Source organism: Aedes aegypti, chromosome 3 (assembly GCF_002204515.2).
Source record: "Aedes aegypti strain LVP_AGWG chromosome 3, AaegL5.0 Primary Assembly, whole genome shotgun sequence".
In the NCBI taxonomy this organism is placed as follows: Eukaryota; Metazoa; Arthropoda; class Insecta; order Diptera; family Culicidae; genus Aedes; species Aedes aegypti.
Genome location: NC_035109.1, coordinates 340,848,581 through 340,862,151, shown reverse-complemented (window position 1 = coordinate 340,862,151; position 13,571 = coordinate 340,848,581). Strand labels below are relative to the sequence as shown.

At 37.4% G+C, this 13,571-nt stretch overlaps 1 protein-coding gene across 1 annotated transcript; it reads right to left on the bottom strand.

Annotated features, from left to right (window-relative positions):
• Window positions 1-2,386: 2,386 nt before the first annotated feature.
• LOC5577481 lies at window positions 2,387-3,347 on the bottom strand. Its single transcript, XM_001656461.2, has 3 exons — window positions 3,185-3,347; window positions 2,973-3,113; window positions 2,387-2,892 (listed from the first exon to the last, which is right to left on the bottom strand). The coding sequence occupies exons 1-3, from the start codon at window positions 3,240-3,242 to the stop codon at window positions 2,594-2,596; spliced, it is 498 nt and encodes a 165-aa protein (XP_001656511.2). The 5' UTR covers window positions 3,243-3,347; the 3' UTR covers window positions 2,387-2,593.
• Window positions 3,348-13,571: the final 10,224 nt, after the last annotated feature.

The window sequence follows — 13,571 nt, the reverse complement described above, 5'->3', positions numbered from 1 at the left end:
AATAAACACATTTTCCTGTAAATTTTCTTGATTTTGAACGAAAAAACTGTTATTGAAAATTCTGAAATCAATGACGGATCCTGTCCCCTTAATATAGTAACTCTCAATTTCCAGTTTTTCTTGGCTTCATTGTGCACAAAATATTTACCAACGTTTGTCCTACCCATGGTTTCAAACATGGACGCGCCTCTGCTTTGATACATATAGATTAGATATATGTTTAAATGTTTATAATCTTGACTAATGAGGAGAATGACTAAGGATCTATCGAGTAGAATGTGATACAAATGTCAGTTTGTTATGCTTCTCATATTAGAATCATTATAAAAAATCACCTTTATTATGTTGGTTTCAGAAAATTACAACACCTTCATTCCCGCATACATAGATAGGACTTGGCGCGATGAAGCTTTATTTTGTCACCAAAAAGTGGACCAGGACAACCCAAAATCGCTTTCTTTTTCATTGTTATTTCTAGTATAGTTTCTGTAATATAGATATTAAATTTGTGAGAATTCATAATGGAAACAGACGAGAGCGGATTTCAATTTGAACTGTATAAAACAAACTGATTAAAATCATTATTGATCAATAGAGATGTACCGAATAGCACTATTCGGCTTTCAGCCGAATACCGAATAGTTGAGAAATTATTATTCGGCCGAACATTCGGCCGAATAATTACTCAATATTCGGCCGAATAAAACCCTTAATTTCGGTCGAATAACACCTAGTTTTCAAATAGGGATAGCTTCCACGGTGAAGAATTGATCGGAATGATCGTTTCAAGCTTTTGGAACCGTGTGAAGAAAAAACAAAAATCAAAAGTTCTGAAGATTTATATTTCTAAAGTAAGGGATTTGTATCTTATTGATTGCAGTTTTGATCCATTTAACTTTTTAAGGAACTAGGTTAATACGTCGCTTTATTTCTCATCCGACTTCTGGAAGTGCTTCATATTAATTGGAGCAATACATCGCATGGGGTCGGTGTTCCCTTAGTAGACAGTCCCCTATATTCGCACTAGTAGCTTTTTACGACCGTTTTCCTATAAATCGTTGCAAAATATTTTTTGACAAGGTCAGGAGCTATTTATCTAAGTACCATTGATTCACAGCTCGATTTTGTTCAAGAAATAATTTTTTGCTTAAAATTCTAGCTCCCTTGCACCTATAGTACATCTATTATTCCTATAGTAGAGAAACTTTGTTTTTTTTTTATTTTTGAATTAACTAAATGAAGAATTAAGAACTTTTTGGAATTAATCGAGAGCCATTCTATAAAGTAAAACGCTGTAAAGCTATTGGAACAGGAACTAGAAATATTGCTGCTATAGTCACATGTGTTCCTATAGTGGCACAAGCGATAATAAATGCCAACATATGAATTTTCATTGTTTCCATATTTTTTTTTACAAAACCAAGATGAAAAGCACTTTCAGATTACGTAGAATTAATGCCACAATACAATCCATACAAGATGAGTGAAATATTGAATGGCTTGTATATTGAGCAGCATCGTAATGCCGTAGAACAGAAAAATTCTCACATTTATAAACATTTAGCATCAAACTCCATCCATGGAATCCATCAAAAGGAAAATTTGATATATCATACCTTGAATAAATTAATCGTATTTTTTTTTTTAATTTTCCTTCGTATGAAACATAATGTTTTCTTACAATTTATTTTATTTTTTTGTTATTATTCGGTCACTATTCGGCCTATTCGGCCGAATAACAGATTTCATTATTCGGCAGACCGAATATTCGGCAAAATCAAAATAATCGAGATATTCGGCCCGAATATTCGGCCGGCCGAATATTCGGTACATCTCTATTGATCAACATGACAAAAATAATGAACTTAACGATCAACGCTCCGTTATCGTAATCATCTCCGAAACTTCAAAAGCAGTTTTTTCTGTTCAAAACTAAACAATATTCGATGAAAATGTGTTCACAGAATACAGTGAACACATTTTCCTGTAAATTTTCTTCATTTTGAACGAAAAAACTGCTTTTGAAAATTCCGAAATCAATGACGGATCCTGTCCCCTTAAAACATTCAGCTTTATCAAGTACAAATAATGTTAGAAAGGACTTAGCAATACTGACCTACGGGACAGAGGAAAAACTAGATAAACACACAAAGTCGTTGACTATAATCAGGAATGTAGTCAAACATAATTCAATAAAATCTCCTTTCTTTCTTTTCATGTACCTACAACAACGCAATCACGAGCGAGTAAATCGTTTGTCGTATGTAAGTATCAAATATCAAACGCTGTGCTACGCACCGAACCATAATATAGGTAATGAAGGAATAAAAACAATGGTTGGTTGCAATGGTGTAGGAGTTTCGAAACAATGCACAAGTTTTTATTTAGTATAAAATTGAGACGATTTATTAATACGTGTTCACTTAAAAATATCGTCATACTTCGAACTGAGTTTACCTTAGTCAGTAAAATATGAAAAAATGTGATACTTACAAAAAAATCATACAATCCAATACTTTCTTCGTTTGCTGTATAAAACGGACGGAATGGTTGCTTACCCTTCTAATCTTCACGCCTTCCCATTTCCCACAATCTACATTGCCAACCGTCGGATAATAGCTGCCACAGCCACCGCTCCAAGGGCCATCTTCCACAAAGAATCGTTGCTCAAGCCAATCGCTCCGTTGCACCGATGATCCAGGAAGCAAAAGCAGAACATTGTCTGCGGGAAGTGGTCCCTCTTAACATCCAGCTCCTTGATGGAGTTGTTCACGTAATGGGCCAACTGTTCATCCTTGGCGGCTGGGCGACAGCCCTCGTACTTGTCCGCCGGGATGTCCGTCCGGAAACCCTGTAGTGCACTCAAACACTCCCGCGTGACGGTTTCCACCACTAAAAAGTTCATGAACCTCGTTAAACATTTTACCACGGGAATCAATCAAGGTTTCCAATTGGAAGCCACGTCCACTTACCGCCCTTCCTCTCAATCACCTTGACGCAGATGTCATCATCCTCGGGGCAGGGATCACCCAGGTAACCTATTCCACGCCAGTTGAAGTCATCTCCGCATCCGGGTGTGGCCGAAGTACAGCGGTAGCACCAAATTGCAGTACCTGTTAAGCGTAGAAACATGATTGGGGTAATTAGGTCGATTTGGTAACCAGAATCTGTTTCATAATTTTACTTCGCTTGAACGTTACAAAGAAAAATAGCACAGCGAGAATCGATTTCAGTTGATTCATTCTGTAAGGCACTTGGAATTTAGCTTAAAAGTTTGATACACTTAATCACTAGTGGAATGTAAACAACGCCCTGCCCACAATATGAGACAGCAAACTGTCAAACGCTGATGGCTTTTGTTGTGACAGATGCGCCGTTGCCATAATTTTTATAGCATCTCAACAAGAAAAAAGAAAGGACGAATAGGTCTGTGTCACACGGAGAAATATTTTTACCTAATTTTTGAGTTTACTTTACCCAAAATTAAGTATATCGATTATAGTTTCAACCCAAAATCTCTCGGTTTTCTCTTTCTCCCACACGAATATTGTCAAAAATGGAGAGAGCTGCATCTACCCAATGGGGGTACTATGGCCCAATAAGCCAAATTTGGGTAAATGCAACTTTTCTTATGTTTGGGTCGAAAGAACTCAATTTTGTGTTAAATCAACCCAAAATTGAGTATATTTTTCTAATGGAACTGAAGCCAAACTACCTAGTGGGGACCTTGAAAATTAAGCCAAAATTGAGTTATTGGGCTCAACTATGGAATTGCGTTGAAACAACCCAAAATTGAGTTATATTCCGTCTCCGTGCACAATGAGCTTGCATGCTATACACGGTGGTTTGCGAATATCCTTTAATGGGTAAAAAATTACTCGTTTTGAAATAGAACGGATATCTGTCACAAAATGGGTGAATTTGCCGTTTATATACACAGCCATTCCATTAAAACCCGATCTAGTGGGATCAGTGCATTCATTGCGATGCATTTAAGCGTATTAAGTTTGGCTAGTATAAACGGGTTTTATATTGGTAAAAGATTATTCGGAAAATATGCGTTCCACGCTTAAAGTTCTAAAATCATGTGTTTTGAATAAAATTAGTAATTTTTCTCTAATCACTGTAAACAAAGGCCAGAAAAACTTAATAATACTTAAACTGTACGTTGCTGAGAAGAAGAGCTGATTTCATAACATCGGTAACGCCTGCTGTACAAATCAAATGGAGTTGTCACTTTTCCGTACGGAAAAATGTGCCGCTCGATTATTCCGCAAGTAAAAGTGACATTTCGCTCATACTGGACCAGCTATCAAAATTACTTCGGTAAAAAGGAGAAATTTTACTTGAGCGCCTTACGTTTCAGGTGCATACTACGCATAATAATGTGAATTTTCGCATGGAGCGCATTTATTTCATATAAATCATCAGTTCTGTCTGTTTTCGTTACTCATAAATTATGTTTCTTCCAATGCCGTCCTGAACTCACCGACGGCAATCGGGATCCCGGTTCATAGTTTGCATCTGCCGATTTTTTTGTGTAGCTCGATGGGTTCCATGATTCCCTTCTCATTGCATCATAGTGAGCTGCCGGACCATCTTTGCTTCTGCGGCAAGCAGAAACCGATATCTTTGTCCATGAAATGGCGCTTGTCATCTTGCTCTGCGGAAATCCCAAGGAACATATCCTGGCTCATGTGATACTTCTCTAGGCTCTGTCCTAGGTGCTTCCTGCTGGCCATCTTTGGACGGGCACATCTCCCACTGGCATCGCCTAATTCCACGTTATCTACTGAAAAATATTAAATTTTCTTAATAATTATGTTATCCAGCTTTTTACGCTAGCTTGCCATAATATTTGAATCACCCCCTTTTGACATGTTTTGCATGCACTTTAATATTCTTATAGCTCAATCGAAGCAAGCTACGAGGAGATGAAAATTTTTGATGTTGACAATTGTTGTTCTCTGAATATCTAAATTACAGTGGGTATTTGCTTATTTTTCTAATGTGTTTCCTTCTATTTAAGGTTTATGAGGAGCGGTGATAAGTGCCTAATTCATGATAGTATCATTTGCTACAAATCTATACCGAAACAAATTTGGTAAAATGGTTTCAATTAAAGATGTCGCCAGACAATAGATCGCTGAACATGCTCTACACCCCAACGGCTGAGAATTTTTTTGTGTCTACGCTTTTGAATGAAATGTTTGTATTAGATCATGAGCCAAACTACTTCTGAAATTGATAGTATTCCAATAGTTTCTACAACATTACAATTTTATTCTAATGTATTGGATAACTTTGAACTTTGCGACCGCCGTTTTGGTTAGAAGGTCTAATTAATTATTCCATTTTTACCTATAATCCAAAATTGTGTTATATTATGTGAGATGCTTGAGTCGAATTCTATAATTTGTGTTGCTACTCAATGGAAATATTTCCCAGTATTGCTGAAGTTTGGTTTCGTGAGAATATCGTTCATTTTTTCGTAAAAATTTTGCACAAGAATCAAGAAATTTCGATAACAAGAACCCTGCCAAGGATCCTAAGTGAGTTTCTCCCAGGATAACGGTAGATGCATGCGCATTATGCTAGGGAAATAGTTTTTGCATGTAAATAATTCCGGCGTTCAGATGGAATTGTATTCATAAGCATGGTTTGTTCACAGATTCATATTGTAATGATTTTCATTGATGAGCTAAATATTCGATATATTTTTATGTACATTCAGCGCTCAGAAAAAGGATGAGTAAGGTACCTAAAACGAGATAAAACAAAAATTTAAAAACGAATATGGCAAGTACGTGAAATTAGAATACGGATAACATCAAAATAGTGCGGTGAAAATTTTTGACATTTAAATCAACAAACTTATTTGACTGCCTACTAAGACCTAAATATAAAATCTGCTGGCAAGAATTGTCAAACACAAATCACTCCCGGTGTTTTATAGCTAGCGTAAAAAGCTGGATAGGTACACAATAAAGTTTTTATTTTACTTACCTTTTAATACAATTGTTTCAGTATGGTCCATGTCAGCTCAAATATTTTAAGCGAACATGTCGCAGCTTGTTTGCTGGAAAGTACAATGAATTTCCTCAAGTTCCAAGATTAACAATCAATAACGCTTATGAACAGGAGGAAATAAACGTTCGATATTCATGCCAATGTATAAAACATAATCATCCAGTGCATATTTGATAAGCATCACTATGGATTCATATGAAAAATGTCAACAAAATATTAAACACTAAGCTATTTAGAATATTCGATTTTCACCGTGTATGTACACGAGCGCAGAAACCACTATATACAGCTTTTTACGCTAACTTTGCTATAAACTTTGAATCACCCCTTTTTGAAGTCTCTTGTCTACACTACACGCTAAGAAAATATTATACTAGATGGCTTAAATACCATTCTAAAGCCCTATTCGGTCTATTCACTCATTGCGATGCATTTAAGCGTTTTAAGCTTGGCTAGTATAAACGAGTATTATATTTTTAAACGTTTATTCGGAAAATATGCATCTCGCGCATAAAGTTCTAAAATCATGTGTTAAGCGAAGTATGCACTTCAACAGAAAAGTAATCGCCTATCTCGATGCGTGGGAAATTTCTTGCAAGAAATGCTCAAGAAAAGCATTTTTCTTTGATCGTAGTATGCAGTTGAAAAGAAATGTCAATTCAAATGGAGCTCACTGTAGGAAATTTCTTGACCATTTCTTGGGCAGAAATTTTTACTTTTCTTGAGCAGAACAGCATACTTAGCTTTATGAATAAAATTAGTCTTTTTTCTCTAATCACTGTAAACAAAGGCCAAACAAACTAAATAATGTGAAATTTTTGCATGAAGCGCATTTATTTTCTTATAAATCATCAATTCGGTCTGTTTTTGGTTACTCATAAATAAGGTTTCTTCCAATGCCGTCCTGAACTCACCGACGGTAATTAAGATTCAGGTTCCTAGTTTGGCTCTGCCGTTTTTTTGTGTAGCTCAATGGGTGCCATGATTCCCTCCTCATTGCATCATAGTGAGCTGCCAGACCATCTTTGCTTCAGCGGCATACAGAAACTGATATCTTTGCCATCAGTTTGTCCATGAAATGGCGCTTGTCATCTTGCTCATGTGATACTTTTCTAGGCTCTGATCTCTCTGCTTCCTGCTGGCCATCTTTGGCCGGGCACAGCTCCAACTGGCACCACCTAATTCCATGTTATCTATCGATAAAATATTAAATTTTCTCAATGATTATGTTACAGGTACACAATCAAGTTATTATTTTACTTACCTTTTAAAACAGTTGCTTAAGTGTGGTCCATAAATACTTTGATACTTTGAGCTGCATTTTAAGCGAACATGTCGCTGCTTGTGTGCTGGAAAGTACAATGAATTTTTACAAGTCCCAAGATTAACAATCAATAACGCTTATGAACAGGAGGAAATAAACGTCCGATATTCATTTCAATGTATAAAACATAATCATCCAGTGGATATTTGATATGCATCACTATGGATTAATATGAAGAATGTCAACGAAATATTAAACACTAAGCTATTTAGTATATTCGATTTTTACCGTGTATAATATTTTTATGGTTCATAATGATGCAACGGAAAGTTAAAAAAATGATCTTTTATTTATTCAAGTATCAAGAATCTGAAAATTTTATTACGGATTTTCTGGGCTTAAACTGTATTAATGCTATTTTTGCCATTTTAGGTTCATGATAAGCAGTCATCAAAGTGACCGATGCCAGGTAATTGGGTTGTTTAGTGATGAAAAATTCACAGTTCTTTGTAGCTAGATCGAAAGAGCACATTTTTCTAAGTGTAACACGATTTTATTGCGCTTCTATTTCTTAATTTTGATATAGTAAATGTTTAAAAAAGATTTCATTACGTCGACTCAATGACATTTCAATTTACATAATGACAGCTCGTTGCGAAGTAAAATTAGCCGAGGGGTGATTCAAACGCGATTTCCATACTAAATTCAAACGTGTTTTAAAAATAGTTCCAGGGCACGGAAAATTATGAAACTTTGGATTCTGGCTCAGTTTGAAACGTAGAATCAGAATATGTAAAAACAGGATACCCCTAAACAAGCCAATTCTCGATTGGTAATTTTGTGAACCTACGTGAATAAGTGTTACGAATTTTTCAACGAATTGGATGCCAAATGAATTGTTGCAGGGACAAATACTCATGATTTTGTTTGAGATTTTTCTACAAGACACGCCTTGAACGACCTTGAAATAATGTTTTCTGCATCCAATAGGTAGATAAACTATCCCCCATAAATGGACGATCATTATTCGAACATCTCAGACCACTACACGTTTGAAAATTCTCATGTATATTCCAATATATCCCCATATTCCATGAAGATTACATAACGCCCGAGCCAGGTTTTGTGATGCTTGTAAGAGTAGTCGAGCGATGTACCAAAAACGATGTACCAAATTGTATGCTCTCGAATTTCTTTATCTCCAATAAAAAATGCTTTCCTCGAGTCAATGCCTAAAATGAATAGAAATAAATTAAAAAAAGGTAAATAGGGTAGGTGTACCAGTTATGGACATAGTGGTTCCCTATTTCGCCATACCCAATTACTTTTATGTCTTCAAATTTTGAAAACTTTTGTGTGTTGTAGTAGTTAGATTTAAGTTGTATCTTGATGTTGAAACATTCAAAAAGATTTAAAATGTGAAAGTTACCAAAATTTCACATATGGCCAAATAGGGAACCACTATGGCCATAACTGGTACACTTTCCCTATACCAACATGAAAAACAGCTAGAAAAAAAATCCTGGTAAAATTTTTGACATTATAATCAACAATCAAAGAGCATGGCCTACTAAGACCTAACTATAAAATCGGTAGGCATAAATGTCGAAGTTAAATCACCCCCCGCAAATTTATAGCTAGCGTAAAAAGCTGGATACATACGCATTTGTTCTATATATGGAGACTTCAATGCGACGGTACTCAGACGTCAAAGCCAGTTTGACATTTTCTGGTGACATTTGAGTGCTTTTTAGTTGGAATATTTCCCAACCAGCGAACATTCAACAATCGAGTTATGTAGCTGACCCCCAACGAGTGAATCCCCACTGTACGCCCAATGCTAGGCCAACCGCGAACTAGGTGGTGGTAGTAAGTGTAGTGATAATGATGCATATGGTAAATTATTTAGGGCCTGTTCACAAATTTCATAACGCTGAAAGGGGTGGGTGGGTGTCCTCGAAATGTTACAGCTCATACAAAATTCATGCAATATTCATACAAAAAGCGTTACAAGGGGGTGGGTGGGTATCAAAAATGATCATTTTTGGCGTTATTAAATTTGTGAATGAACCCTTATGATTTAATTGAAACAATTTGTGGATGAAAATATTTAAGAGTGTATTATCGCTAGAATGTCTCGCCGTTAAGCTTCGGTTACAATGAGCTTTCATTTTTGGCTAGAGGCAAGCTAGTTGTGTAGATGTATGAGCTTGTTACTTTCACACGCATACTCGGGTTTGCCGTGTGCAGAAGGAAACAAGATGGAATGTGCATGACCGCCGTTATGTTAATGTATGATGATGTATGTATGATTTCTTCGCGTCTTCATCAGCGGTTGAAAAGTTGAGGCTGGCCGGTTGAAGAGAAGCATGCACTCGGTATTCTGTGATCGATTTTCTTGGCGAATGGATGTACTGTCCATCGTCCGCAAAATATTCGTTTGAGATCAGTTTCTACAGTAAGCAAACGTCAAACACGAACAAAACTGATGCGAACGCCACGAGTGGCGTGTCGGCCAAGTACCAAATATTAGAATTGGGCGCTATTCTGCTGAATAAGAGCATACTCATATTCTGTTATTCACATTGTTTATAAGTTTTACTAATCATGCTGGTCAACATTTTAAGTATTAGACACTGAAACTTTTGTACGATTTGTTGTTAATCAAATGTTCAATATTCTACTAAAATGATGGCTACAACCTATAGAAGCTTTTAATCAGTCAATTGTTAAACTTCTTATGTGTTGTAGAACAAAAGCTACTATATTTGCATTTTCGGAGGTTTATTCAGCTCTTTTTCAAAACACAAACTGCAAGTGGAATAACAGCTTTTTTTTAAGCGGAAATAAATTTTATTCAATTAATGATTCAACTAAAAATTTGTTCAGCAATGGTTGCTGCTATGCAGCTTATATTAAACACGTAAGTATCTTAAAAGCTACCAATTGTTCCTTGGGAAGCTAATCGGATAAAAAAGGGACAAATAAAGAACAAAAACGGGACGATCTTAAGAGAAAAAGATAATGTTCTCTCAGATAAATCTCTACAATATTTATAAAAACAAAAATACTTTGGAAACTGCCTAGAAGTTTGTTCAATGATTTTTGCGATATGTAGATTTCAAAAAGTTTGACTTTAAAATTCATTAAATTTTCAATGCGAAAAATATGATTCTGGATTAGTAGAATTTTGCATTGAGAAAAGAAAGACAGAAATGTTTTCGTCATGCTCATCAAATCATGGAGGTAAAATGTTCTAATACTTCTCAATTTCCACTACAAAAAATGATTCTGGGTTGGCAGAATTAGCCCTTAGGAAAGGTAATATAAAATTGTAGTCGTTATGATGATCAAATCATAAAATGTAATTTGTTGTTATATTTCTTTTGTCCTCTAATGATTATCTAATCAATTGCGTATGAATAGTAAGAGTAGAATTGTTGTTTAATATAATTTACAAGGTTTGTTAGATAGTGTATATGGAGCCTAAAAAATTGATTTGAAATATGTATTAAATACTGATAACTTCATCATTTTCACTCTCGATATTAAATCTTTGAGGTTCATTTGAAAGTTAAGTAGCTGGCAAAATGGAAGGAATATGATTTCAAGGTATAAAGGACTTAATTAAAACACGTTTTGTCCGGTTGGTTGTCACTAAACTTCTAATTTTCCTGTTTTTCTACTTGAACTTTTTTTAAGCATTATCACAGAAAGATTTAAGTTATAAAAGATATCAATGAATGATCTGAAATTTTTTTTTTTTTTTTTTTTTTTTTTTTTTTATTAAGGCACTCCGTGCTCGTGGCCACTACTGTGCCGGAATCAGTTTTATCTGTATCTTCCTTACCGATACAGTTCTATTTTTTAACTAATCTATATTTACATCTGCTTTCACTCTCTTCTGCTCTTTTGCTCTCACACCGAGCAGGTAGGAGAGTGCTCTGCTGTTGGTCCAATCGATTTTCATAAGCCATAGTCCATTGCTGTTTTGCGGTGGTTCGTTTTGCCGTGTTCCTGAGTCGTTTGAGGCTAGCTGCCTGCGAAGTGGGTCAATTTGTCTCAGTCACCATCTGATACTGACGGAGGATGGATGTGCTCCCCTATGCACGGTCCTCCGTGCGGCGTCTTCTGGTGGCTGGACGGTTTATTTTTTGGAGGGGCTGGGAATTGAATCCATGACCTTCCGCTTATGAAGCGGAAGCGTAACCTCAAGGCTACGGACCCCCACAAATCTGAAATTTTGATTGATAATATAAATAAGCGTTTGAAGATTTTTTTTGTTGAAAAATAAGTTTTATAAAAGATAAGATTTAAAATAGGTTTGATTGCTAGAGTCATCTCTCACATTATTCTTCTCCATTTCAGCTTTAGGCTAGGCTTTGGAAAATGTTGCTATTTCATATGGATTCTTCAAATATATTACACTCTTATATAAAAAAAATATCTAAATGAGACACAACCATGTTTTGAGAATCGGCCAAAAATTGGGATATTTATAAACACAGTAGACAAAAAGTTAATAAGAAGCATATATTGTCTAAAAACTTAGTTTAACTTTGTAGTATGACTTACTTACTTTACTTTTGCTGGCGCTACGTCCTTCAAGACATGACCTGCGCCACAATGTTACGCCAACTAACTCGGTCCATGGCTGCTAACCTCCAATTCCTCGATCGCCCCACACTTCCAAGATCCTGCTCCACTTGGTCAAACCACCTAGCTCGTTGCGCTCCCCTTCGTCTTGTACCGGCCGGATTTGAGTTGAACACCATTTTTGCGGGATTGTTGTCCGGCATTCTCACAACGTGTCCCGCCCATCGTACCCTTCCAGCTTTGGCGACTTTCGTGATACTGGGTTCACCGTAGAGTTGCGCAAGCTCGTGGTTCATTCTTCTCCTCCATACGCCGTTCTCACATACTCCGCCGAAGATCGTCCTAAGCACACGTCGTTCAAAAACTCCTAGCGCTTGCAGGTCCTCTTCAAGCATTGTCCACGTCTCATGCCCGTAGAGGACTACCGGTCTTATTAGCGTCTTGTACATGGTACACTTAGTACGGAAGTGAAGTTTACCAGACCGCAAGGTCTTGTGGAGTCCATAGTAAGCACGACTTCCGGCGATGATACGTCTTCGAATTTCTCTGCTGCAGTTGTTATCCGACGTTATCAATGATCCGAGATAGACGAATTCGTCCACCACCTCGAACTCATCCCCGTCGATCGTCACGCGTCTGCCTATGCGAGCTCTATCGCGCTCGGTTCCTCCAGCCAGCAGATATTTCGTCTTCGACGTATTTACCTTCAATCCAACCCGATCTGCTTCACGTTTCAGCCTGGTATACTGTTCAGCAACCACCTGGAACGTTCTTCCGACAATGTCCACGTCGTCAGCGAAACAAATGAACTGGCTGGATTTATTGAAGATCGTGCCCCGCATGTTGAAGCCCGCCCGTTTCATAACACCTTCTAGCGCAATATTGAACAGGAGGCAGGAAAGACCATCGCCTTGTCGAAGTCCTTTGCGTGTTTCAAACGGGTCCGATAAAGCACCCGATATCTTCACACAGCACTGTACACTATCCATCGTAGCTTTGATCAGTCTAGTCAGTTTCCCGGGAAAACCGTTCTCGTCCATAATCTTCCATAGCTCTTCGCGGTCGATGGTATCATAGGCCGCTTTGAAATCGATGAATAGGTGATGCGTAGGGACTTGATATTCGCGACACTTTTGAAGGATCTGCCGCAACATGAAGATTTGGTCTGTCGTCGATCGCCCGTCCACAAATCCGGCTTGATAACTTCCAACAAATCTGCTTGCCAGTGGCGATAGACGGCGGAAGATGATCTGGGAAAGCACTTTATAGGCTGCATTAAGAATGGTGATCGCTCGATAGTTCTCACATTCTAACTTGTCACCCTTTTTGTATATTGGGTATATTATTCCCTCCTTCCACTCCTCCGGTAGCTGTTCTGTATCCCAGATCCTGGCTATCAATCGGTGCAGACAAGTGGCCAACCTGTCCGGGCCCATTTTAATAAGTTCCGCTCCAATACCATCCTTTCCAGCTGCTTTGTTGTCCTTGAGCTGTTTGATAGCATCCTTAACTTCACCTATTGTGGGAGTTGGCACGTCTCCCTCATCCGCCGTACTGATGAAGCCATTCCTCCTGCTGTCTTGATCTTCCTCCTCTGCGCCGTTTAGGTGTTCATCGTAGTGCTGCTTCCACCTTTCAATCACCTCACGTTCGTCCGTCAAGATACCACCATCCTTATCCC

Excerpts from the sequence above, each read along its gene's own strand:
- LOC5577481 (XM_001656461.2), bottom strand. The coding sequence starts at position 3,242 with ATGAATCAACTGAAATCGATTCTCGCTGTGCTATTTTTCTTTGTAACG. Across the intron at positions 3,114-3,184 it reads CTTTGTAACGTTCAAGCGAA|GTACTGCAATTTGGTGCTAC; the intron begins GTAAAATTATGA and ends TACGCTTAACAG. Across the intron at positions 2,893-2,972 it reads GGTGATTGAGAGGAAGGGCG|TGGTGGAAACCGTCACGCGG; the intron begins GTAAGTGGACGT and ends TGAACTTTTTAG.